This window comes from Gallus gallus, chromosome 7 (genome assembly GCF_016699485.2).
Source record: "Gallus gallus isolate bGalGal1 chromosome 7, bGalGal1.mat.broiler.GRCg7b, whole genome shotgun sequence".
Taxonomy (NCBI): domain Eukaryota; kingdom Metazoa; phylum Chordata; class Aves; order Galliformes; family Phasianidae; genus Gallus; species Gallus gallus.
Window position 1 is genome coordinate 23197552 of NC_052538.1, and position 25915 is coordinate 23223466.

At 40.9% G+C, this 25915-nt stretch overlaps 2 protein-coding genes across 14 annotated transcripts in view; both read left to right on the forward strand.

Moving 5' to 3' along the window:
* PECR (peroxisomal trans-2-enoyl-CoA reductase) overlaps nucleotides 1-5883 on the forward strand; it is a 38475-nt gene extending 32592 nt beyond the window's left edge. For 4 of the 5 annotated variants that reach the window (XM_040703454.2, XM_046943624.1, XM_046943623.1 and 1 more), the window contains 4 exons: nucleotides 1023-1119; nucleotides 3130-3240; nucleotides 3825-3936; nucleotides 4057-4898. In XM_040703454.2, coding sequence (XP_040559388.1) covers nucleotides 1023-1119; nucleotides 3130-3240; nucleotides 3825-3936; nucleotides 4057-4145 — 409 coding nt within the window. In that variant the 3' untranslated portion in view covers nucleotides 4146-4898. Of the gene's footprint in view, nucleotides 1-1022; nucleotides 1120-3129; nucleotides 3241-3824; nucleotides 3937-4056; nucleotides 4899-5720 lie in introns of those variants that run through there. The other variant, XM_040703453.2, reaches the window with a different exon arrangement.
* MAP3K2 (mitogen-activated protein kinase kinase kinase 2) overlaps nucleotides 5719-25915 on the forward strand; it is a 47954-nt gene continuing 27757 nt past the window's right edge. For 4 of the 9 annotated variants that reach the window (XM_015290045.4, XM_422075.8, XM_015290042.4 and 1 more), the window contains exon 1: nucleotides 10382-10705. The gene's annotated coding sequence lies outside the window, so the exon portion shown is untranslated. Of the gene's footprint in view, nucleotides 5883-10381; nucleotides 25390-25915 lie in introns of those variants that run through there. The other 5 variants (XM_046943720.1, XM_046943722.1, XM_046943721.1 and 2 more) reach the window with 3 other exon arrangements.

The following is a 25915-nucleotide window of genomic DNA, read 5'->3' on the forward strand; positions in this document are numbered from 1 at the left end:
GCTTAATCAATTACAGGAAATGATGGGAAATAGTAGGAACATACCTAGCATTTTACCATGTTTGCTCTTTGTAGCTGTCTTTATTGGAGAAGGTCTCTGCAGGAAATCAGTTGCTTCCTCTGCTACTTAATTAACTGGATTAATGGTACAAAAAATGTCACGTTTATAGTTCTCTTATACTGACAAAAAATGATCACAGCTATCTGCATGAAAATGGACCATCTTCATAGGCAGATGTTGACTGCATTTGTTCATGTTTTTCACCTTCAAAATGGATGTAAGCCTTCTGAGTGAACCTTTTCCAACAAAAGAGTTTTAACCTGTGTAAGACAAATATTTTTCAGAAAACACTGATTTAAATGAAAATTTGAAGCAGTGAGAATGCTAATGCATTGGCATTTTCCAGAGGGGAAGAATTGGGAGTTTTGAGTTTCTTCTTTGAAACTACTTTTTCTAATTTAACTGTGTGTGTGCTGTATTTTCTTGAATAGAATTTGAACAGGTGTTCTATTAACTTCCTTAGGCCTCATTCAGGGTTAAGTCTTTCAAAATCTCAATTTCTCACTGGCTTATTCCTAGCAGTACAAAGTAAGTGTGGAGATCCACATGGTGGTGCTGAAGCTGCAGTCATTTGAGTTTCTATGCTCTGGATACATCTGTTTGAATTGTCACTATGAGTAGAATATGGGAGGGTTGAACAAAGAGAATGAGAATAAAAAAATAATTCCAACTAACTTGGGGAAAAGTTCACCAGATAACTTTTAGATAGGTATGGATGGATAGGTAAGACTACTTTCAAAATAAATTCTTATATCATTGATACTTGTTTAAGGAAATTATAGCATAAGTGTTTAAATCTGACCACAACTTCACACTTTACAAACTAGAAAGTCACTGTGCATCTTGGGTGGTTGGTCCAGCCATGGAACACTGCTCTGACTTCCTAGTGAGGCTGCGGTGATATTAATATTGAGCACTTAGCTGAGGGAAAAGGTGCTTCTTTTGCTTTCTTTTCTCAATAGGCACTCAGGAGCTGCAAGAGCAGCAGTGGATAACCTAACCAAGACTTTAGCTTTAGAATGGGCCCACAGCGGGGTACGAATCAACAGTGTTGCTCCTGTAAGTAATGGCAAAGTGATGTGATTAAACTTGCTACCGTACATGTTTATGGTTAACACTTTGAAACCAAAAGGGATTTTAAAACCTAGAGCTTCCAACTGTTCATGGATTTTTTTATTTATGAATTTTTAGTTTTCTCATACGCTTCCCCCATACACTTTTCTTTCCATACACACCCTTCTTTTCCAAGGGCCTTTGGGAGTGTTTTGTTCTGTTTGGATAATGAGACAGATGTGGGGAAAATGGCTTACAAAACTTATTGTATATGGTTCATGTGTGCTTGTGGCTTCTGCCTGTGTTTGCAGTTATGTTGAGAGTCTCTGAATGTGTCCTTTAATGTTTATATTTTCTCCTTCTGATGTTAAATTAGTTTTAGTTGTGAAAAGACAGCATTGGGAGTGGACCTTCACTCAAAGAAATTATAAAACACATTTTTACATCTGGTATTCATTTTTTTTCTCATGCAATACACACAGATAGGACACCATTATGTGGGTCAGCAAAATATGCCTGCCCTGCTTTTCAGACAGTAGATGGCATGTTGCAGTTATAAGCAACTTTGTGTAAAGACCAGTTGCATCACATACAACAAAAATACAACAGTTACAGAGGCTACAAACAGGCCCTAGCTTTGACATCTGAGATGTCTAATGTGATTAAAGTAATCCTCACTCTTAATGACTGTTACTTTCAAGAGAGCAAACATGAAAGAAAACTAAAGGGAAAACCTTTATCTAGCTACTTCCACACTCAGAGTTTCTCATCTTGCACTTAAGTAAATCTCATATTTATTAGTATTTTTCTAGGGAGATCTCTTTCCTGTCAACGTAGGAGGCTCAGCAGGGCATATAGATGCCCTGCACTAAAACACCTCGTTTGCTTTCTCTTGGCATACCACAAAATGCTTAATGAGAGACTCAGGAAGTGGCTTTTTTAAATTGCCTCTGTGAGGCTACTCCAGTGACTTCTTAAATATTAAGACCTACTGTCTTGTTTTTCCTGTTTGCTTTCTGATTTATCAAGACTTCGGGAAATAAGTAATTAAGACAGCATTAGTATGTGTGCATATTTTTAATGCATGCTAATTACCTAATGAATCATACTAATTACACTTTATAGCATCTGTCAAATGAGATTTTTGGCAGGCAAACACTCAAGTGGTTTGGCTTTTTTTGCTAGTTTTTTGACTATGCTAGTAACAAAAATCTATTTTCCAGTTAGGGTGATGCTTGATACCTTTGTGAATGTACTTTGTATTAACCATGCAGAACTTGCTGCCCCACATGGGCATAGTAACATGCAGGGAAAGTGTATGTAGAGAGGGAAATAGGCATTCCAACAAATTAAAATAGCTTTACAAGTGAGGTGTTTCCTTAGCTGCCAAAACACAGCTGTTCACATCTTAGAGAAATACTGAAATTTTCTTAGTAAACAAATTAAAATGTTGTTGTCTTATTTAAACTTGAGTCCAAAATGTTCTTCCAGAACTCATCTGTGGAACCCTCTGTTTCTCTTACTATAGCCTTCATCCTCCCTATTAAGTGTAAGTTGGATTTTATAATCATCAGAACAAGAACTTCTATAACAGCTCAATAGGGAGAGTTTGAAATTTGATTGCAAAATGCCTGTGTAATTCACAATGAAGTCTATGTAGTATTCTTGCAGACTATAAACAAAAACAATAAGAACTTGTTGTTGAGGTTCTTGTAGCCGTCTGTTGCAATTTAATTTGAAGTGTTTATTTCAAAACAGTTGTTGAGTTTCTTAAGAGTTGTTGGTGTGGCAATGAAGAATTAGAATAATGTGAATTAGTGTATTTGAACAGGGATGTAACTATCATTCCAATTACCTTCTTTTATAAATTATACTCTTTCATCCAATTTATAAACTTGCATTCACGTCCTGTTTGGATTGTTAGTCCCATAGAAAATCCCAGTAAGCTTAAAATTTAACAGTGATGACAACTTAACCTATGAAAAAGAACTTAACTTTTTTTCTCTTTTAATATAGGGAATAGTATTTTCAGAAACTGCTGTTGCCAACTATGGAGAACAGGGTGCAATTATGTGGTTGAAGAGCATACCAAAGATTCCTGCCAAGAGATCAGCAGTTCCTGAGGAGGTAATGCATTTCTGAACATTTGTGATGTTCCTACTTCAATGTCTCTGTTTTAAAACCACTTTGTTATTTGGAGACCATTAAGGACTTAATTTTGAACTGGTGGAGTATAAAGAAAGGGAAAAGCTTGTAGTAATGTGTGGTAGTATCAACTGGGAGACTTTAATTTAGCTCTTGCAGCTAGAATAGAATCACAGAATCACTCAGGTTGGAAAAGACCTTAAAGATCATCAAGTCCAACCGTGACCTAACCATACTACCCTAACTCTAACAACCCTCTGCTAAAAATGTCTTATAGTTGGCCTGTGTTCCTGGGAAAGTTGATTTTTTTTTTTTTTAATCAGGGAGGTCTCAAAGAATGAAGATTAATATGATAAAGTGTATCTTAAAAGTACTTGAAAGCTCACTGTTGCTCAGCTTTTTCCTTGTTGGTGTTCGTAGCTGGAAGTGTGGTTTTAAGATTACTGGGGCTTTCATAGTTGAGTAGAAAACATAGCTGTGTCTTCCTTGTGTCCATTTTTACAAACATCTTGGACATAACCAATTGCCAGAAGTTTAAGAAGGATTAAAATTGTCATTTTTGTTAGATTTCTCCTGCGGTGTGTTTCCTGCTATCTCCAGCTGCTTCTTACATAACTGGGATAACCATGGTTATAGATGGCGGCCAAAGTTTATATGGCACTAGCTTAGAAATACCAGGTAAGAAATGGGCTAAAAATAATGCTCCTAACATGATTGAAGTTGGGCAATGGGAGCATGCAAAAACAAAAAGCGTACTTTCTTAACTATCAGTTAAGTCCATTGTTTTGTTTTCCTCAGATCACAACAGATGGCCCGCACCACCAGAAGGAAGGAATTCTGAAATGCTTAAAAAGCTTATTTCTGGTGAATTGAAGCCAAAGCTGTAGTAGAACGAAATTTCATTTTATTCCCAGTTGCACAGTGCTGATAATCTTACTTTGTAACTTGGTATTATAATTACCAGTAACCTGATTTTTGTTTCTTTTTTCCTAATGACTACATAGATTTTCATTGTCTCACATTCTCATGTTTAAAACTTGAGAAGGTGCATAGGACATCTTCTCTAACAAACACTTGCTGGCCTTTGGAAGGTATAAAATCAATTCTTCATTTGCACTGCCACTAAGTAAGGAAGAATCTCAGTCAGGAATGGTTAAAAGATACCTACCTTGAACTGAAGGGACAGGAAGAGAATGTTACAGAATCATTTTCCACAGAATGATTCTGGGGAGGAGATTTAAGTCTTTGTTATTGGTACCTGCATCAGTAACCCTTGCAGTGGCTGTTAGCTGTGTATTGTTTCTGTTCAACCACAATCTGAATGCTCATGATGATTTTAAGGATTGATGAAAGAAATACTTACGAGTCTTACACTTATCAGTGTAAATGCTTTCTATCTATACTGTGTTCTCTGCTGATATACTGTTTTTGAAAAACACCTTTTTTCATTAGCATTCCTGAAACAGGTGTCATTTTTATGCTGAATGGAGAGTTTCCATTAAAAAAACACAAAACAAGCAAATAGGTCTTAGAATATGTTACTTGAAGAGGCTGTTTGTTGTAATTACTTTAAGGCAAATGTTCTCATGTCTGATAACTTTGATTAAAGTATTAAAATAAATGACTTGTAACAACTGAAATTTGTGGAATCAAGTTGCTGCTACAGAAGTAACCTCAGTGTTACTTAATTTTTTGATTGAATATGGGGGAGTCCACCAGCTGTGTGTTCTCTTCAAAGGTGCTGGACTTTCTGTCTTTAATTAAAATACTGGAATGCATTGTTTGTTTATGAAGACTTCAGTGCTGGTTGGGGGGGCGTGGCGGCAGTGGGAGATGGGGCTGGAGCACAAAACCAGAATGAAAGAAGCTTTTTTTCAAACCTTGGGTGATATTTTTTTTATTTTGGTGATTTAAAATGTTATTTCAGGGTGCACAGAATTTCTGGAAGGAAATGCACCTTTTGGATAGCAACTGTAGTAGCCCTTTGCATTTAAGTCAAATTATTTTGTTGAGAGGCTTTTCAATGTTTTTAAGTCTTAACCCTGCTTAACTACATTTAAGATACTAGAGAAACTAAATTTCACATTTGACTATCAGTTTCTATGACACATGAAATGTGGATTTAACATGAAAAGGAAGTAACTTGATAAAACAATTCTATTAAATCTAATGTTCTCTATAGCATTTGAGCACAAAGGTAGAAATGAATACTTTTAACTTGCAAGTCACTTAACTTTGGAGTGTGAATATTCATGAAGAGGGGAAGTTTATAAGTCTTGATGATGAAATGCATCATTTTCATCTGTGAAATGGAATGTTAGGAAGGGTAGCACTCTCTGGTGTGGGAAACATGTTCAGCTTGCTAGGAATAAACTCCTTCACAGGTAAGAAATGTAACAAACATTTTGGGCTGCACTGAATAAAAGGAACTTTTATTTGACCTTGTCTTCTTCAACCTCCAGGCAAAGCAATACATGTCTTTAGATCTAAGCCAGCTCTTTAGAAGAGGCTTATTCCTGCATGTGCTTTTCTTCCCTGACAAGAAGCTGAAACAGCCAGTGTGTGTGGAGCCATAATGCACTGCAGCTGACTGCAATAGGAGACATACTCAGAATACTCTAGGGGTAAGTACAGCATATGAATACAGAAAATACACCCTTGAAAGGCGAAGGGAAAACATCAGTGTTTGAGTGCTTTCTGCAATATGTTTTTCTATCTCTTTTAGCTCCCTGTGTGTTGAGGTTTGCTGTGAACAATATCAAAACATTAAATTACGTTAGATATTACAATAGTGGCTGCCTTGCTGTAATGGTTTTGCAGTGCTCACAGCCTTCCCCTCACCCCCAGCTCATTACTTCTTGCATCAGTAAGATGAAATGATTAGTTCTCAGAATGGAGAATTATATTGGTCTTTGGCTCTTTGGTGATGTTGTATGCAGATTAAAATTATTTTTCAAGTTTCACAGCACCTTGTAGAAACCTGGTGTTTGTTCAGCTGGCAGCACGAATGTTTCAGATTTCTGCTGTGCATACTGCAGATAATATCAGCTGAAGCAAAGCTCTTATGCTTCTGTGACAACAACTCTTGATCAAAGGGCATTCAGAGTCGTGTGGTTTTTTCTTTGTTTTCTTTAAAGGGAGGAAAAAAAAGGTGTGATAACAAAAACATCACTGACCTGTATAAGATTTGGGTGTCTGAAGTTCAGAGATTGTTCTGTTTTTATTTATTTTACAAGGGAGGTGAATGTAGGGAAAAAGACTGAGGAACCTCAGGAGAAATCAAGGAGACTGATGGATCAAACACTGAAATTTAAACACTTACAGACCAGTGCAGATGAGCGGAGAGTAGAATGTTAGATTTTTGCAGTCCAGTAAAAAATCTCCTAGGTTGCTTTAACATTTACCTCTGGCTAAACCTTGTCCTACTCTGCCTACCTATTATCATATAATCACTTGACTGATAAATGGGTGCTTATCTGCTACCTTGTTGCAGAGCTTTACATTTATGAAAACAGTGTAGTTCCTGAAAGGGGATTTTTTTTAAAGCCTTATGTCTTATGCTTTACAAAAGTATTAATTATTCAGATAGTCTGCACAGTTTTACTCTTCAGTAACATGTGCTCTGCCTTAACGTAAATGAACAAATGAGGCAACAGTTGCCTCTTACAAGCCTTTGTAGCTGTCTAGTCTTCTGAACAGTTGTAAAGAACATCCTGTATGATCTTTAAGAAAGCATGCTATTCGATAGTATAATTTCATAGGAGATGCTAATTAGATGTGTATGTTTCTTGACATCTTGAAAAGATGACTTGTGATAAGTAGCTGAGTAATGGAGACCTAAGGGGGAATAATCTTATTGGTAGAGTGTTCTGGAGTACTGATGGCAAATGAGTTGCTTCATAAACTTCAATGATGGGGGTGGAGCAGAGAGACCTATCAGTACTGATGCCCAGTCTCATTGTAGTGTGCTTTTTCTAGAGAGTAAACTCATACCTAAATGATTGCTGTGCTTTTTCCTCATACTTTGTTCCATTTCAAATCTTATGGACAGTAGTTGTCTATTTTTGTTTTGGAGCAAAGCTTACATGTCTCATTTAGCAGGAATGCATCCCGAAGTGAGAAATACTAAGTATGATGGATGATGTTGGTCTTGGTAAGAAATACATCTGCTAGGTGGGAGGAGGAAGTCTCTCATGTGAGATTTGAGTCTGAAGCAGTCAGAATTACGACCAGGAATGCTGATAATTTTTTTTTCCTGTATCATTGCTTTTTGTTTCATCTTAGGTCTCAAAGTGGTGGTGGATATGAGTTTCCTTTAGGTGTCATCTCGCAATGAAACCTTTGTATTGTCTTTGCTATCCTCATGTTGAATAACTTTGTTTAGATGATAAAGGAATTAGCTGCTGTAAGTGCTAATGATAGCTTTATGCAGTCTGAAGAATCAATTTAGGCCTAGGCTTCCGGGGATAAGGTGTAATAAATCTTGTGGAGTGGTTCAAGACTGTCCTTCCCAAGCTGTTTGCTCTCTGTCTTTCGGCATCTACCTGACAATGATGGTGCACTTGTATTGGGAGTAACTGAAATTACAGAGATCCTCCTCCTGTCATGGAGAGGCAGAGCTGCATAGCAACCAGGTAGGACCGACAAAGACTTGAACTAATGTGGTTTGAATCCTTGTGGGCTGGATGTAAGTTTATAAACAATGTTAGCTCTTCTGCTTATGAGGAGGGACTCTTCATTGTGCTAAGGCTTTCTGGTGTCACAGACTTTACCCTATTGGTAATTCCTAGGAGAAGCTGTCTTAGTTTCCCTTACCTACTGAGGTTCCAAAAGCATGTTCATTTGCCAGTTATTGCGCCTTCTGATTAAATAAGCAATTTCATAGGTTTGTAACTATATTGTTTTTTGGTTGTAGTACAAAAGATGGTAACACATGGTAATGTAGTGCCAGCTCTAGGAAGGCCACCTGGACCTGGAAGGAAGGGGGAATGAAGGACAACAGTGTAGCCACTAGAAGGAGCTGGTTTATGCCTATTTAAAGTGTTTAAAAGCTATGGCTTTAGTGTTAACTAATACAGGCACTTGTCTCAAGCAGCATGTCTAGAAGGTGAGAACCTCTTACTGCAATGGGGTATTGATTCTGGAATCAAGATAGAGACATGCTGCCAGATTGCAGTCAATTACTTGAGTAGGCTATCCTAAGATGTGCTTACCCTGTAATTTCCACCCGCGCTCCTCCCAACATCCATTGCTTGTGTAGTGCTTGTACTGAATGCATAAATAACTAATATGCTTTATTGCAACTTGTGTCATCTATTTTTATCCTCTTTTTCCATATCAGCAATCATACTGTTTTCATAAGCACTGTTTTGCTCCAGTGTTGTTACACATTATCTCAGAAGTATACCCGTGGGTTTGGACTGAGCTCAGTGTTGTAAATGTTGGTCCCTAGTGTTGATTTCCTTATATATTGATATTATATATGATGTACACATGCATATGTATGCATTATATATGTTATAAACACTGTGTATGCATTATATATATGTATGTGTTCGTGTATATACGTATACATTATTATATTCTCAAAGTCAATATTTGGCTGTTTATCCTGCTCCCAGTGCTGAAATTAATGTGTTCTAGGTATTATCCACATTACTGTGGCATACCTGCGGGGATGAAGTAAAGCTCCCCTGGATGGCTCTGGGGATGCAGTGAGTGCTCTGTGCAGAAATACAGAGGACCACATATGCAGAGGAAAGGGGAGAGTACAGTTTTTCCACAACCCTTGCAAGCTTCTCGTGTAGCAAAGGAAAGCAGTCCTCAGAAACTACTTTTCACTAACCCATCTTCCATCAGTGAAATCCACTTGCAAGATACTAAAACTGATGAATAGCCATGAACTGGAACATTAAGGCAAGGGAAACACTGGATGTGTTTTCAAAGCTGTGTAAGCCGCTGTGGATCATTGATCTTGCTTGGTGGTGCAAGTGTATCACATGCAGTCAGCATTTCTCTTGGCACTTTCCCTATCATTTAGCACAAAAGGTCACCTTTTAAACTTTCTAGCTGAAGACTTTGGGTCACAACAGGCATTTCATAAATGTGGCTGACAAGTTTGCCAACTGTAGAACAAAATGTCATAACTTTGAAGGATGACTGCATCTCCCTTATGTTGGTGCTCCGGTTCTTACTAATCTGTGATTCAGAGCCTTGTGCCTTTCTTGGATGTGCTTCATCCGTGGGTCTGTCTTCAGCACACTCCTTTTCTAAGATGGTAACACTTTTATTGTTCTGCTGCATATGCCATATGTCTCAAACTACTTATGCCTTTTAGTTTCACAGGTGGTGCCCACTCAGTTTACTTGCAGTTGCACACAATGTGAGGTCCTTCCCCATTGGAGATTCCCTATTTGAAGGTTTACCCATGTAACCATCCTTGGCAGTGCTCTCTGACCACGCACTGCCTCTCTCCATGCCCCAGCAGCAGGTTTGGTACACGCGTGTGTGTCACACGTGGCTCTTGCACACGGTGCTCTGTGGCTGTAAGCTTAGTTTGGACCCCCTTCAGCTACAGTGCATTGCCATAGTACTATTTGCAGTCATCTGCTACGTGCACTTTGAGCACAGCAGCACTAGCCCTCCTCCTGTGTGTTGTGGAGTACTTCCTCGATAGATTTATGACAGCAGCCTCAGTTACAGGGGGCAGTGACTCTCAGGAAGAGGTTTGCTCCTGTGGAGGTGTGGGACCCTGTGCTGGGAGCGCAGCACCTGCAGAAGCACTTATTCTGCTTTCTCAGCTGAGAACACTCAGGGTTCTGCTTTTTTTTTTTTTTTTTTGCCTTCTGCTGGGCCCAACCGACTGGCAGCGTTACAGCGGAGCGGCACCACGCAGCGCACCCCCCCTCTGCCGTTCACCCCGCCGTGCGGACGCCGTGCCCTCGCCGCGCACGCTCCCCCCGCTGCCGGCTTCCGCCTTTGCGCCGCCACCTCGTGCGCATGCGCAGAAGCGGGCGGCCGCCCTCAGTCCGTGACGCGGCGCGGTGACGCCTCGCGTTCCTCCCCTCTTTCTTCCTCCTCCTCCTCCTCCCGCCGGCGGCGGTGCGGCGACGTCACGAGTTTCGGCGGAACGGGAGGCGGAGCTTTCGCTTGGCAGCGGCTGCCGTCCCCTCGCGCTTGACGGGACCCCCGTCTCAGCCCGACCGCGGCCCCGTCAGCGCCCGAGGGCCCCGTTCCCTCCTCGCGGGCCCGCCGCTCCGCGCCTCCCGTCCCCTTCTCCACCGTGCGGGCCCGGGGCCCCTTCCCCCCCGCCTCCCGGGGGGGGGTGGGCTCCTCTCCGGAAACCTGGCCGCTCCCTCCGCGCCGCCTGCTCCGCCGGGCCTGCGCCCGCCGCCGTGGGGCAGCGCGGGGGGGCCTTCGCTGCCGCCCGGCCTCCGCCGTCACACAGGTCGGACCCGGGGCCGGGGGGCTGTGGCGCGCCGGGGGAGGCCGCGGGGAGGCGCGAGGGGGCGACGGGCAGCGGCCGGGGGCGGTGGGGTCCTGGGGGGTCTGAGCCGCCCCGCGGTGTGCGGGTGAGAGCCGCGGTGCTGCCGTAGCAGAGCTGTAGATGTGGGTCAGAATGGGCACGGTGTTTCTGTCGAGGGGTTAAAAAAAAAAAAAGTAAACGCATGGTGGTTATTTTTTTTTTCCCCCATCTTGCCTTTGAGGTGCACTGTGGCACCCACGAGGGGGTTTTTCTCTGGTTTCTCCGGTTCGTAAATACGGTTTTGGTTCTTGGCTGTGAAATTATTGAAGATCGAAGCGCTAAATAAGCAGGGTGCTGCTGAGCTGCATTGTGTCCTTTCGGAGAGGATGGTGGAAGGCGACAGAGGCTGCCCTGAGAGAAGGGGCCTTTGGTCCATGCGGGAAACGCTTCTCAGTTCTCAGCTATTTTTCTCCCTTAAACAATGCAGCACGTTGCGGGGTGCAGGAGGCCTTCACGAACGTGTTCCTGTGCGTATGGCAGAGGCTGCGTGTGCAGAATGGACGTCTGCACGCTCATCTCACACAATGTCTCTGCCTCCTCCATTGCGTAGCGCTTATTAGCAGAAAGCCCGAGGAAGTGCTCTGTGCTATGGAATTCCTTTATGGATCGTTTTATGGGGATGGGCGGTGATGAGTTGGGATTTACGTGACACTGCAACACCTTGGAGGAATTTTCCTGTATTTTTGTTCCTTACCTTTTGTTGTCATTTGGAAATCACCAAAATATTGTATGAAAAATTTTCCCTTCGTGCTCACAGTGTTTATTTTATATCTGCTTTCCTCCAAACATATTCAAAGATGAAAGCTTAACTATATTTCTGGTTTTCTTCACACGTTTTGTTCTGTCACGATTGCCACCAAAATGTATTGAACGTGGTTATTGATTCGGATAATGAGGCTGTGCGTCATTGATTTGGGTTGGGGTTTTTTTTCAGGGTTTCATTGCATTTTGATAAAGTAGAATAGCGAAGTAATATCGGTCAGATTGACTCAATTCTGGAGAAGAATGCGTGTGCAGTGTGTCTTGTTGAGCAGCCAGTCAGTGAGCCGTCCGTCTCCATGAGCTGTCAGTGGTTTACCTGATACTAATGGAAGACTATGGGGAAGAAAACAGATGTTTCTGAATTGCTTGTCTTGGCATGCTGAGGCTTGTAAACTGTCAGAGGAAACTTTCTCTAAGAGAGCTGTGGTATTTGGGAACCCCGAGAGCTCTCCTGACACACGTAAATAGGCAGGTGCCTGGGACAAGTGGAGTTTGTTTTAACGTAGCGTAAAGAGTTGTTTTGTTGTATAAGGTTGAAAGTTACGGCAAGGATGGTCTTACCTCATCTTTAGTTATTCATTTTCTTTGTGTTGACGAGGCTTTTAGATGCTTTACAGCAAAAATAGCCTTTCACATGTGGGCACAGATCCCTCAGTGCTCTGTGCTGTGGTTCGCAGGAGAGCTGCTCAGGGTGCAAACCCACATTAGTTAAAGATGGCTGTGGTGAGATGCAAAAGGCGTTCGGTTTATTCTAAAGATACAGTTTTATTCTGGAGAAAGCAAGAGAAGTAGCCTTGCTGTAGATCTAATACAGTCTTGTAGTTTTGACTTTGCATTTTTTTTCTTACTGTTTCCTAAAGTACAGCATTTATCTTTAGATACAGATCAGTTTTTAAGTCATTATTAATGAGTGTTTATGGAGTACTTCTTGCAGGAAAAAAAAAAGCTTTGCATATCAGCAACACATACCAGTTTTTGTCTTTCATCTGAGCTATCCTCAGTGCAGGCTGGCTTTTTGCATTGGCAAACTCGGTCAGCAGTCATGAATAACATGTAATTTGTTTTTGCTACATTGTTCGGTGCCTCCTGAGCATTCTCTGAGCTGTAAATGATGTGTTCTTATAAGCTGCTACATGGGGATGGTGAGAGTGATTTCCTCTGTTGGTTTCCTCCTCTCCCTCCAAACACAGTAATAGGTGTTCATCCCACCAGGGTGTGCGTTGTTGGTGCAGAGTGAAGGACAGATGATTTGGAGAACTTATTTTTAGATCATTGCTGTTATGATTGACCTCTGTGTAGACCAGTCCATGTAGTAGGCACTCACTGTAATTAATTACACTTTGTTACTTTTGGAGAACTTAATTTCATGTATATGACAAACCTAGCTGGGGTTCCTAGCTAATGTACGTATTCATGTTAGTTTACTTAATTACCAAACATTACGTTTGCTGTCCCAAAAGTTTAGAGATTATGTTTAAGCTTTGGAAATGCAGACATATAGCTGACATAGTACTACGTGTAACAAATCTCAGTGAAGTTTTATTAACCACACCAATTTCTCTGTAGGGATGAAGGTAATTTCATTTTTTTTAAAGCCATAAATACTGCTTTGCTGTTCTAGCGTTCTAATATTCTGTAGTGTTAAGAAATAGGTCACTCACATTGTCATTGAAGTATGTTCACAGTGCTATTTTACAGGATAGAAGTGAGCACTGGGAGCATCAGTCAGAATGCAGTGTGCAAGTTGTGCTTCTCACCAGTGCATATCAGCGTGAGATCTTGGTTTCATACTGTATTCATACAGACTCATGTAGCTTGTGGATGCTTGTTAGCCTGAGTGTTACTTAGAACACTTTTGCATTGGTTTTTTTTTTTTTTTTTTCCTGTGATGTTTTAAATACATTGACCTTAACTGTATTTTCCGAGGAGCTGCTGAAGTTTTGTACCAATGAATGGAGGAAAGTGGGATCGTGTTGGGATGCTGCACTTCATTCTCTGCTCTGGAGATGCTTTCCCCACAAATGCATGTACAGCACAGCTTGGAGCCCAGCTTTGTGAGGTTGCTTGAAGTTGGCCTTACTTGAGCCAGGCCAAAGCAGTGGTGTCTGCAGCATGCTTTACAATGGTGCTGGCAGATGTAACTTAGTTTTTCACACATGAGCAAAACCATTTTCTTCAGGCTGATGTTTTTTTCTCTGCTGTACCTTTGTTTTCAGCCTCTGTCTCCTCATCTTCCTCACTTCCTGGTCTTTCCTCACTCACTTTCTGTACGCCCATTCAGTCATGTATGTGTCTGCTTCTGTGCATTATCTGCAGTAGTAAAATATGCTGCTCTTGTGTTCCTGAAATATTTCCTGCTAAGTACAGTAACGGTTTGACAGCAGTAGTGCTTTCAGTAATAGAATTGAAATGTTTCAGCTGTTGAAGTTGCAAAGGCTGTAATTCTGAAGCTCAGGAATGATAACACTCATAAACAGATTTCATTTTGATAAAAGAAGGAATGACAGATGCGTAAGAACGGATTTTGTGAGGTCACTCCTTGCTCTGAAGCAGAAACAAATATTCTGAAATTATATCTGACAGACATTAGTCTGATCCGGTCTTAAAAACCTCCAAAGAGGGGAATACCACACCTCTTTACTGCTCTATTTATAGCTGGTACGTAGCTGTTGTTACAGTTAGGAGGCTTTTCTTAATATTTAACTTATGTCTGTCTTGGTTCTAGTTAAGCCAGTTAGTCCCAGTCCACCTTCTATTACTCATGCAGGATAATGATTTCTGTACTGCTTGTGCTGTATGTACATGTGAGGACTGTTCTTCTGTCTCTTATTTCAGTCTTCCCTTCACTAAACTCTACCAATAGGCCTTTTCTTCGCAGACTGTATTTCCTCATGTTGTCATCAGCTCCCACTGGACTCTGATTTGTCTGCATCTTTCTGCAAAGTTCTCCAGTCTGAGACTTACTGCAGCAGAATAAACAACTTACTCTATAAGCTACATCAGAAGTAACGTGGCAGCCCAATTAAAATGTCATTTCAGGGTGTGCACATGTCTTGGTTTTGTTATTTTAGTTTGGTTTTTGTTTCTGTGGGTTTTTTGATGGTTGTTTTGGTTTGGTTTTTTGTTCGTTTGGTTTTCAACAACAGCAGGTTCTTGGCTCCTCCATTTGTTAACATGGGAGCTTGTGTTAGCATCTGTAAAATCAGGTATTTCTTCCTTCATAAATGTGCATTTGAGTTATCTTCCCAAAGGATAGCACTTTATGCTGTGGTGAATTTAATCTTCAGGTTAGTTTTCTTATACAAAGTATTTCTATGCTGTACAGGACCAGGACCTACTAAGTTGTTTTCCAGGAAAATGGGCCTTTTCTGCTCTTCCACATCTATTTCCCATCACATGCAATCCCTCTGGTTTGTATAATGGGAAACCTGACTGAAAACAAGTTCTTCTGGGGTTCCATGCGGCTTTTGTTGGCAAAAATGTATCATAGTGTATAACCATTTTATACATCTTTCTACTTTGAAGTAAGTTGTGGTAAGGCGATTGATGTCAGTGTTACCATACCTGAACAGGCCTTCTGCCTCTTTGTCATGCACTATCACAGCCCAATGATAAAGCATTCTCTTTAGAGAATATTTATTAAGTCTCTGTGCCTGTGGTATTAGTGCTATCATGAATACCAAGTGAGACTTTCAAAGGAGAATTTACATGTTGCTGGTGCTTTGACTGACAGGTCTTAGGTAAAGCCTTAATCCATAATGAAATCAGAAAAAACATACTCCAGCATTCTTCCTCTAATAATGAGCGTGAGCAGATGCTGAGGGAAGGGTAAGAACAAGGCAAGCTTATGTATAAGCGATAGCTTGAGTATTCCTTCATCTCTAGCTGTTTTCATTGAAGAGCTGTTCTAGGTTTGTGTAGTTCGTTGTTGTTGGTTTGCATCCAGCCCTTTTTGCATGCAGCCAACCAGCCATTCTTTGGTAAGAAGTTCTATGGGTACATCACTACTTGTAATGTTAAAATTCACCTTCTCTTTGTTCAGAATTTGGCTTGTGCCCTTTTCCTTTGGTACCACATTTGTTGTGGAAGGGAGTGAGCAATCCATCTCTAATACAGTGATCTATCTCTGGTCCTGCCGTGATTTTGTAGACCTTGATCATTTTCCTCCTTCTCCTGGATATTTCTGAAATCGAAGAGTCCTAACTTGCCTATTTGTACCCTACTGTAGAACCTATTCTTATGTCTTTGATTGTACTTTCTTACCTTATCTGAAGCTGCTCTATTTTAATACGTCGTCTTCTGGAGCTGAGGTCCCCAGCACTGAGAGTTGTAGTCAAGATGGGCAGTGTTCTGTTTTGTATTCATTTCATTCATAGGAATTACTAACATTAAATTTTCTTTCTGAGTGCAGGTAGACTTCAGTGCTGAGCCCGTTAGTTCTTTTTCTTCTGTGTAAATTTATGACTATTCTCCTCACATCATCAGTTTCACTCATCTGTGCTGGCTCTCCTCTTCTCGGTGTGGTGAAGACCACCTCCACCACTTCACGTGGTATCAATGACAGGCACAGTGTTGGCAGGCTTTTTACCTTGCTCCTGTTTCTTGGATAATTCAGAATGTGTTGAACAGCTCAGACTCTTGTGGAACCCTCTATCTAGCACCCCGGTTCCATTGCAAAGCACAAATTTTGCTTCTCCTATATTTTAACCAGTGTATACATGCAGGGGCCTTTGCTCTTTGCTATGCCGTGACTTAGAAGAGCTTATGGTCAGATTTCTTTCTGGTACTGGGTATCTAAATAGACTGTCATAGTGACTCTGTTCAACTTTTTTTCATGCACATTCAGAGTACACCAGGAGATTAGAAAGTGAGGATTGTTTCATGCCATATCTATTCTTTCTTACTGAAATTATGCATATGTCCATTTGTTTTAGTTCATTTGGTACAGGTCAGACCAAAGTATTTGTAGCAGCCCAGGATCTCTGTATCACGCATGCCATCTTTCAAAAGATCTTTTAAAATCCAGAGCTGCTCAGTGGGCAGTTTCAGCAGGAATTCCTGCTCCTGCCTTTGTGTTAGTGGTACTGAGATGGCTGTGTGAGGTCGGATGGTTTGGCAGTTACAGCATGTTAAATAAATCACCTGGATCACCTCTTTGCCCTGAATGTCCTGCTTGACACTGGGGCTTAGCTGGAAAGCAGCAGTTACAGTGGGCAACAGGCTGCTCCTTTGACAGAAGTGCAAACTTAGTGGAACGGTAGTCATAAACAGTGATGAGATGTGCTTTTGCACGGTGAACCTTTCCCTGATATAATCTCCCAGCTTTTGGGTCTGCAAATTACCTCACTGACTGTCTTTATGAGGATTTTTTCATTTTCTGTGTTGTGTAAAGAATATAAGCATGTAGCATCTTAGGTGTTATTGTAATGGTTTGGTTCCTATCACTGAGCTGTGTGTTGTGGAAGTAGGCAGGAAATGTCACGTAGATGCATTGTCTTCATGCCTTTGCTTTGGATTCTTGGATGTGCAAAGCTAGGTTTTTTTGTTTGTTTGTTTGTTTCATTTGGCTTCAAATGTTGTGAAAGACTGCAATGAATTAAGTTCTTTTTTGGTTCATGAGAAGCTAAGGATTGTTACCAAAGCACAAAATGAGGAAAGGCTTCTGTACTCAATAGCTTAGTAGTATTTTATATTGGCTTATGTGGGGCATCCAGGTTAAAAAGAGTGCCTACTGAACATGGATTAAAAACTACAAAGTTTGTCTGCTTACACCTGCTCCATTAGATGAGGCTGCCTACAAAAATGATGCAAAAACTTATTATGTGAGTGGTTAAAAAAACTCTTCGGATTTTGTGTAGTGCATGCATGCAGTGTGTGTATGCGTGCAGTGTTCTCCCCATTTCCATTAATGTATGTAAGAATACACTTGGCCAACATTTCAGTGTTAATATTGGGCCCTGTGTGCAGTTTCAAGCACAGGAGGTCTGAGGCTGCCCATCCCTGTGGCTCCTTGTTGGCTTCACTACTCTGTGTGTTTGCTGTTGCTGAATGTTTCAGTCTGGAAGTGGTGGTTGACTTAGCAGTGGTTTTTTTTTTTACGGAAATGTGTCGGAAATGTGAGTTTCAAGGAACAGCTTGTAGCAAAGGCTGTTCACTAAGGATTCCTTCCTGATTTGCTGCAAAATTTAAATGGAAAATGAGGCATGTGTTTTCACAGTGCCAATGTGAAGATGTCCCTAGAATAAGATGCGGTTGGTGCTGGTGGCACAGCAAGAAGCCAGGCAGGTTGTGTGAATCAGGGTAGCTGGTAGGTAGTGCTGTGTTCAGCTCTCTTGGTGCTCGATTTGAAATGGTAATGGTGTGATTTTCAGCTGTGATTAAAACAGCTGCACCTATGAAATCAGTGAGTGTTGTTTTGCGTGAAAGGTGCTGTCAAATATGATGATTACAGCGATGAAAAAGACGACTTCTCGGTTTAGTCACCTGAAGACAGGTTCCAAAACCAGCTGTGCAAATAGATAGCGACTTTATTTACCTGGTTCATTTCCCCCAGGTGGTTGTCTTTCAGCCCATCCTGGTCACAGAACTGAAGGATGCAGTGTGGAGGACAGAGTTGGCTATTGGCATTTAGGGGTGTGCTTTTTTCTGTATGCAATCAGAAGTGGGATCCAATGGCACTGCATGTTTTTGCTCTCATAGTAACTGGCACGCTCTGCCTGTGAGCAGTACTCAGTTGTTGCTGGAAGTCAGCTTTTTCTCTCAGCTGTTTCATTTTTGCTTAAGGAATAACGTGTGTAGGTTATGTGTGGTTTACTCCTCTACTTCATGGATACTCTTAACATAGATTGATTATTGTGTGTAGCAACATCTTCTGTTCTTAGAGCTATTACCATTAATGCAGGTAGACAGTAAGCAAACCTGCACCGCGCATGGCATTACTGTGAACTTTGGCTTAACTAGTGACCTTGAGTGCTGTCATAAGGAAGTGAGAAGCACCATGCTCTTTTAAGGTGTGTGCTGTGAATTCTGTGATAGTAGGGAGGAAAAAAGTTCTAAGTTCTGTGTGCTGTCTGATCTTGTATCCAAGTCATTCAGGTACAATTGTGGCTGGTAACGCTCTTAATTGTAACATCTTTAGCTCCTGTTTGTAAATATTTTGACTTCGCAGTTGCACCAAGGTTACTTTCAGCTCCATTTGTATCTCCTGAGAAGCAGCAGGAGGCCTCCCAATGGGGGCAGCAGCTGCCCAAAGCACCCTGAGACTTTGGAAGAAGAAACAGAAGTGTTTAAATCCAGTTGTAACAGTTGCCATGATGCTGGCCTGGTGGGATTGTAAGGGTTAAAATTTCACCTGTTTTCTGAGTAGCCTCTTAGGGGGAGTCCAGTTCATTTCACACAGTAGATCATGAGAATGTTACCAACATCCCAGGAGTATTTTATTCTGCATATGTGCAGTCATTACAATGTTACCTTGCTATACTTGGTAGCAACCTAAACTTTTGTGGATGTTGCTAGCCTAAATCCATTTGTGTAACACACATCTTTGTTACTGGTGAGGAATTATTCTCCTTAAGATTGTGATGCTGTGAGACTTTCTGTCGCTGTGGTGATAATAGATTTCAGAGACACTAGAGTGATTTGCAGGCAGTGATGCAGATCTCTAGGGCTACAAATAACCACGTCTAGTGCCTTTTTATCACGTTTTATGAGAAAGCGTGCTCTCGGATAGAAGTAGAGCCGGGCAATGAATAGGAGCAGGAGCAGTCAATTCTAGCTAGTATGTCCTGTTGCAAAATTAGCAACACTAAAATGTTGTGCAGGGTGTCACTGTGGCATCTGTCCAGGAGTTCATCTGTTGTGACCTTTCTTTAAATTAAGATGTATTTATTTCATTTTTGTAATATTTCTTTTTTTTTTTCTTGGAACTCTCAACAGCTCTTAAGAGAGCATTGTGACTTTCCAGGCAGACTCGCTTGAAGCGAAAGCAAAGTCCTTGTTCAGTGAGGTTGAGAAATTAGTTGTCAAGGAGAGTACTTTGGCTGCTGCTGAAGAAATAACAGGTACAGGAAATGAAGTTCTGTAGAAGTTGAATTAGGTGAAGAAAGAGATCTTGCCAAAGAAAGTAGATGTTTTCTGTTTGAGGCCAATTACTGCCTTATCTTTTTTGTGTACTTGAAGTGGAGTGGGTTTATGAAAGGCTATAGCCAACAGAGGCTCTCAATGCCATTTGGAAAGAAGAGATTCATTCAAAGCAGGAAACTTGTATTTGAGTGCTTGGAACTCTAAATATTCTTATCTCCATCTATCAACTGTAAAGGAAGCGTAGAGAGGTTAGCATTCCTAGACTGCAGTTACTCTGTGAATATTGCTCTAAGTGCTGAGATGTTTATCTCAAAAGTGTCACTCTTCTATAAACTCATCTGGAGCTAAATTACCAATTACTTTGCATTTTTATGAGAACAGTCATTTAAAAACTGTGCCCTTGCTTCTCATGTCTTCCAGGACTTTTGAAACTTTCACATCGCTATCATTGTTCTTGGAAGTGGTCAGTGGTATTTGAAGGTGACAAGTCATGCCAGGAACCAGCAGGTGGAAGTCTGACATGTGTCACTGACCACTGAGTCTTTCAGTTTATTCTGAAGTTTGTTTTGCAAAGCACTTTGAGAGATGAGCTGCCTTGGTGGTGCTAAAATGGACAGCATCACTTTTTTAAGGCACAGCAGTACGACACAACAGTATCTCATTTGTGGCTGCCTCATCATTGCCTGTCTGTAAGGAGTTGTCTTTATTGGTATTTTCTGCTAAATAGGAAAATTCATCTCAAAATATTTTATTTTAATCTGTCAACTGAGTTTTCTGTTACTTAATTCAGATTTTTAAGCAAACAATTAAAGTACCATGTGGGAAAGTACTAAGTAGGATAACTGCTGTAGTCGGTCCTGTTAACTGATCTCTTATCATTTCAAGAAGCTGTATTTTGCTTGGCAGTAATAGCAGTCCTTGAAACCAGAACATTTACTGCATTTTTGCTTTTAATTGCTGTAGGTACCGAGCTAATTATTACGTTATTTTACTCTCAACTGATATGGGGCTAAATATCAGCTGCTCTTGGCCTTTTTTACCCTTTTCGGTTCTTTATGTAACATTTGCAGTTTTTCAGGTATGCGCAAATATTTATAGGAGTGGTCCAGAAAGCTGATGCACTTATTTTGGGAGGAGTCTTTGTTGGACTCCTGCATGTCTGGGCCTTTATAACGTTTCATCTGATGCGTATTACCAGTGGTGCATTGTATCTCCTAGCTGGTGCGGGTGGTGACATTTCTATTCCCTTAACACTGTGCTGTGCTTTGGATACATCCTTTTGGTTTTGGTTGGTTTTTCTTTTTCCAAAACCATTCCAAAAGTGGATGCTGACCATTTCTTCCTATTTTGTAACAACATTTGCTGTCTCACCAGCTCAATTCAGCAGAACATACGTATCTGAGGTTTTGTTGTCCATCTGTAATGTAATTTGAAAAAGAAGTGGTGGTTTTGCATGAGTTGGAAGTCTCTGATTTCTGAAGCCTGTTGTGCTGATACGGGTAGTTGGCTCGGGGTATTCTATATGTTAAGAACTACTCTGTATCTGTACAATAGGTTAAAATAGCTTGGGGCTCTGAATAAGCTTGTTTAACTATGAGGGAGTGAGAAATTCAGGACAAAGTTTAGTGCTGACTAAGCTACAGGGAATCAGAACAGGACTTGAAATATCTGGAAAGGCAGAATCAAAGCAGTTTTGCAGGAAATAAATGAGAGATCTAATTTCTCTTTCTGCAGAAGAGCACTTCATGTGATTTGTGTTTCTTGTCCTGTCCAATACTCTAGTGGCAGGAAAGTTTTAGGTTAGCTGTTCAGGATATAATGGTTGGATGGTGATGGTTCTGGAAATAGGGGTAGTAAGAGTATATATAAAAAAAAAAAGCCAGGAATCCAGTTTGTGTATTACGCTGTGAATGGAGGACAGCCAGCCAGTTCTGAATTGCTGCTCTGAGCTGCCAGTTGGCTGTGGGAGGTGCTGCTCCACGTTGTCCCTCTTTTCCTTGCTCTGGGCATCACCAGGCAGCCGGCTGTGGGTTCTGCTGTCTGCCAGCACTCCCTGGTGCAGCAGTGTGGTGCATCCTCTGTCTCTGCTGACCAGTGGAGCTGATCTCTCAAGTGGGGTAAGAAAAAGGTGGAATGCTTCAGGATACGCAGAGATGTGTAACAGAAGAGCCTAGGAGGATGATATTACTGTTTTAACAGCTCTTTTGTTTTTTGTAAGTCTTTCACCTGTTCATTTTCAGTCTCTTTTCATTTTAAAAGATCTCATAATGCTGCGTATGAGAGGATATTGGTTATTTTATTCACCATTTAAGCTTAGTTTCTTCTTTTCAAGAAGGGAGTTTTTCTAAAACGGAATTAACATTCAATGTGTAATTGTTGGACTCCAATTATTAACAGAGCTTTATGTTACCAGCTTGCTATTTTTCTTGTTCCTGCTCTTTGCTTCATTTTTTCCTGCCCTTTATGATTTTGTGTTGCAGCTCCTTTGACAAGAATGTGGTGGGTTTTGTTTGATGTTTGTTTACATTTGTATGAAGTGTTCTCCTCTACCTCCCTTTCTGTGCAGTTATCTTTTCTGGGTATCTTTAAGAATTTCAACAATTCTGAGTTTTCATCCATGCCTGCCACACTAAGTTCAGGTCAGTTATGCCAATGGATATTTAGAACTATGATTTCTCTGTGTGACTCTAGGTGACTTTAGGTGACTTACGTTTAGCAGTCATCTTGAACTGCTGGTTCCCTGTGCAGCTTTTGTGTTTACTGTAATTGTACTCTGTATTTCTGCTGAATGCACCAGGACAGTTCATAGGAAGTAGTTTTGTCAGAGTCTGTCTTGTCTGGATTATCTCTCTGCTCCACACCAGCACTCAATGACTTGTCCCTGGATGGCTGGTAGGATCAGCACATGGCAATGCAGCTTTATAGAAGAGGGGAAATACACCCTTCCCCATGTCCCTTGTCTGTATTTCTGTACAGGTAGATAAGGAAATAAAAATGGAGGGAAGAAACAATGAAAGCAATAAAAGTATAAAAAATGCTCTCTATTTGATTTGTTTTTAAATTTAAAACAGATTTGGTAAGCTGTGCTGCACGTTATTTTGGCTAATGGTTAAGTAGGCATATTTGACTAGGTGACCACCTGAGGTGTTTCATCAGCCTCGCTTTCTTTGGTTTATAGGAGTTAGCACGAGGCTCAACACTGGATTGTTTAAAAGCAATATTTGGGGGTACAACCATGTTGTCTGCCTCATTCTTCCTCCAAGTTGTCAGTCTTATTGTTCTGATTGTCTGCTGTACAGTGCAGAGATACTCGTGAACTCTGTACTTCATATTTACCTGGTTCTTCCCATCATGTATTTTTGTATACACGTCTCTGAGAAGCAGTGCTAACAAAGTTTGATTTCTTGTTCTGTTGGTTAAACTGGCTTATACCTAATGTAGTATAATCTCCCATTTAATCTTAACCTGTGATTAGAATGATGACAGTGCATCTCCTTTGGAGTTCACACTACATCATTTTACTTTGGTGCAGCAACAGGAGCTGTGAATTTGTATCTTCTGACTAACTTATATCAGCCTTGCTCATGTTAGTGAAAATTTGTAAGGCATTACTATCCTTGAGTACCCTGACCAGTGTTTGGACTGGGGCAGTGGCCTCTGGAGGTGGAAAACAGCTTTCTGTACAGCAGAAGTGTTACTGTATGCATTGGTTGCTTCTCTGCTTTTCTTCTTGACTTTTAACATACAAGGCACCCTGAAAGCTCATAAGTTCTTGAGAGCTTCTGCACTGCCTTTACTGTTCCCAGCTGAGGAGCTGGTAGCTCTTACAGCAGCTATAGATAATATCACTCTTTAAAAATTCAACTTGTGCTATGAAGTCAGATGCTGTAGAAACCATTTCATTTCTGCGCACTGGATGTCTCTGTGTCCTACAGGGCACAAACACCCCTGCTGGCTTGCTTCATATGGACCTCTTACAGCATCTGCTTTCTTTCTCCCTCCACTGTGTGAGGTTAAAGCTTTTTTTTTTATTCTGCACTACAAGTAGTTTGAAGGTGACTGAGTAAGCCCTGAGAGATCACAAGGTATGTGTGCCACTGTTCGTGTGCCCTTATGTAGCTCGACCCTGCTGCAGTTATTGTAGAAAACCTAAATGCACGTGGACAATTAGCACCGGTTGTTTCAACAGCTGGATTACCGCCTGCATGACTTACTTGCCCTCGGGCTTTATGTCCTTTACCACGAGAAAGCTAAAAGCAGTTTCTGAGCATCTCCTGGATAGGATATGTTCTTCCTGCAGCAGCTCTCCCAAATCCCGGAAGACTCCCAGGCTCTGTGGAAGGCGGCTGAGGGAAATTGAGTCATGAATATGAATGGCCTTCTCTCCGCCCTGATATCCCAAATGCTGTTGCTAGGATATTCTTTGTTTGCCTTTCTTATCCCATCATCACCTTTTTGAAATTCACTCTGTCATCCTTTCTTTAATTACATTCAAATTCAAGCTGGTTGCCTCTTTCTGCAAGACCTTGACATAATCTTATTTTGCCTTCGTATCCGCTGTTGTATTTTGCTGCTTTGGTTCTCTGGAATCTTTCTGTAAGTTCCAGTTTTCCCTACTTGTGCTTCCTTTTTGTTCTGGATTGTCACCATACTTTGTGTTGGAACAGGATTTTAGTTAGAAGTGATCATGTGAGAATTTCATAAATTATTCGGAGAAGATCATATTTTCTGTTCTTCTTCTCAGGACTAAGAAATCAGAAGGAGAAATAAATGGTTGCTTGTTCAGTGGATTAGGTGTTTCTAATGAGCGAGGCTGTGGAGTAGTACTGAGGAATGAATTCCTGTAACTGGAAGAAGTTGCATATTCTTCATACAATGATTCTTCATTTTCAGTTTGCTTGCTCTGTATAAGCCCTATAGCTCACATTTCTTGAGCTTCCAAGTTCAGTTATTGCAGCTACACTGAGGAAGAACACATGGGGTGTTTTTGTTGGGAGATGGAACCTATTCTTGTACTCTGAAAGATTTGAAATGGCTCAGAACTTCTGTTTTTCTTTGAAATGCTCACAAGGAAGTATTAAAATACTGCATCTGAAGTCATGAACCACATTTATAAGTTTGATGTATCAGACAGCTAATAAAGTCAGGCATTTATGAAAGTGACACTAGTTCTCATTTTAAGATAGTTGGAACAAATACATGATTAAAAAGTGTTTTATGAGCACTGCAATGACTAGTGAATAATTCTGTGGAAAATCCCTGAAGAGAGCTAGCAGTACAAAAACCACAGTGTGGGAGATGATAGAATACACATTCTCTTTTGCTTTTTGGACTCTTAGGGTTGTATTCTACAACCCTGATGGTTGGGGGGGGGGAACTGGTCAGGTTATTTCTGACTATGTAGGCAGAACCAAGTAAGTAGGCAAAGCTGATCTCCTGGCATCTTCCAAGAGCAAGGCTCGAAGATTCTGTCTTCATGTTGAGGGATTTGGCTATTGTCATTTTTGCAAATAAATGAAAATCCATCCCCTGCTTCTCTCTTTAAAGGTTGGTTTGAGTCCATTTCTTTTGTATCTTCACCATTTTCTCATTCTGTTATGAAATAACAGGTTTTTTGTTTGTTTTTGTGGTTTTTGTTTTCTCATAGTGGAAGCATGAGGAAGGCTGGAGCTGAGGTTTGCTGTCTTGAGTCTGAGGGCAGCCCGGGCCAGGTGTACTTCTCATACTCCTGCAGGCTTTAGTATTTTCCAAAGCACCAGAGGGTAATTGCTTTCCCATAGCACTTGAACCTCTTTCAGGTACTGTTCTGAGACTGTCCATAGACTTGGGAGTACAAGAAAGTGCTTGAGAGCCTGCTTTCCTTTTGGCTGTTATAGAGCTTGGAATAGACACCAGCAGATGTGTCAGTCATCTGTTATGTAGGCAGAAGGCAATATATAGGGGAAGACTTTATATGGCTCTCCGGTGCAAATTTCTTTCTGAAAGATACAGTCTTTGCAGGTGCTGCCCTAAGTACCCGAAGCTTTCTATTTTGCCTGATGAAATGAATGCTATTTCTGTGAAATGAGTATGTAAGAGACACGATGGCAGAAAGTCAGAATGAATAGACCTATCTAACTTAACTGAAATTACTTTCAGATCTAGAAATAGGATTTTTTTGCACTGAATGTATGTATTAATTCATTTAATCATTAGGGCTGTTACAAATACGACAAATGTTCTCTTGCCTCATCTGTATGAATGGCAAATGGTTAAAACCTTAAGATAAATCACTTCTGTTTTCTGGGG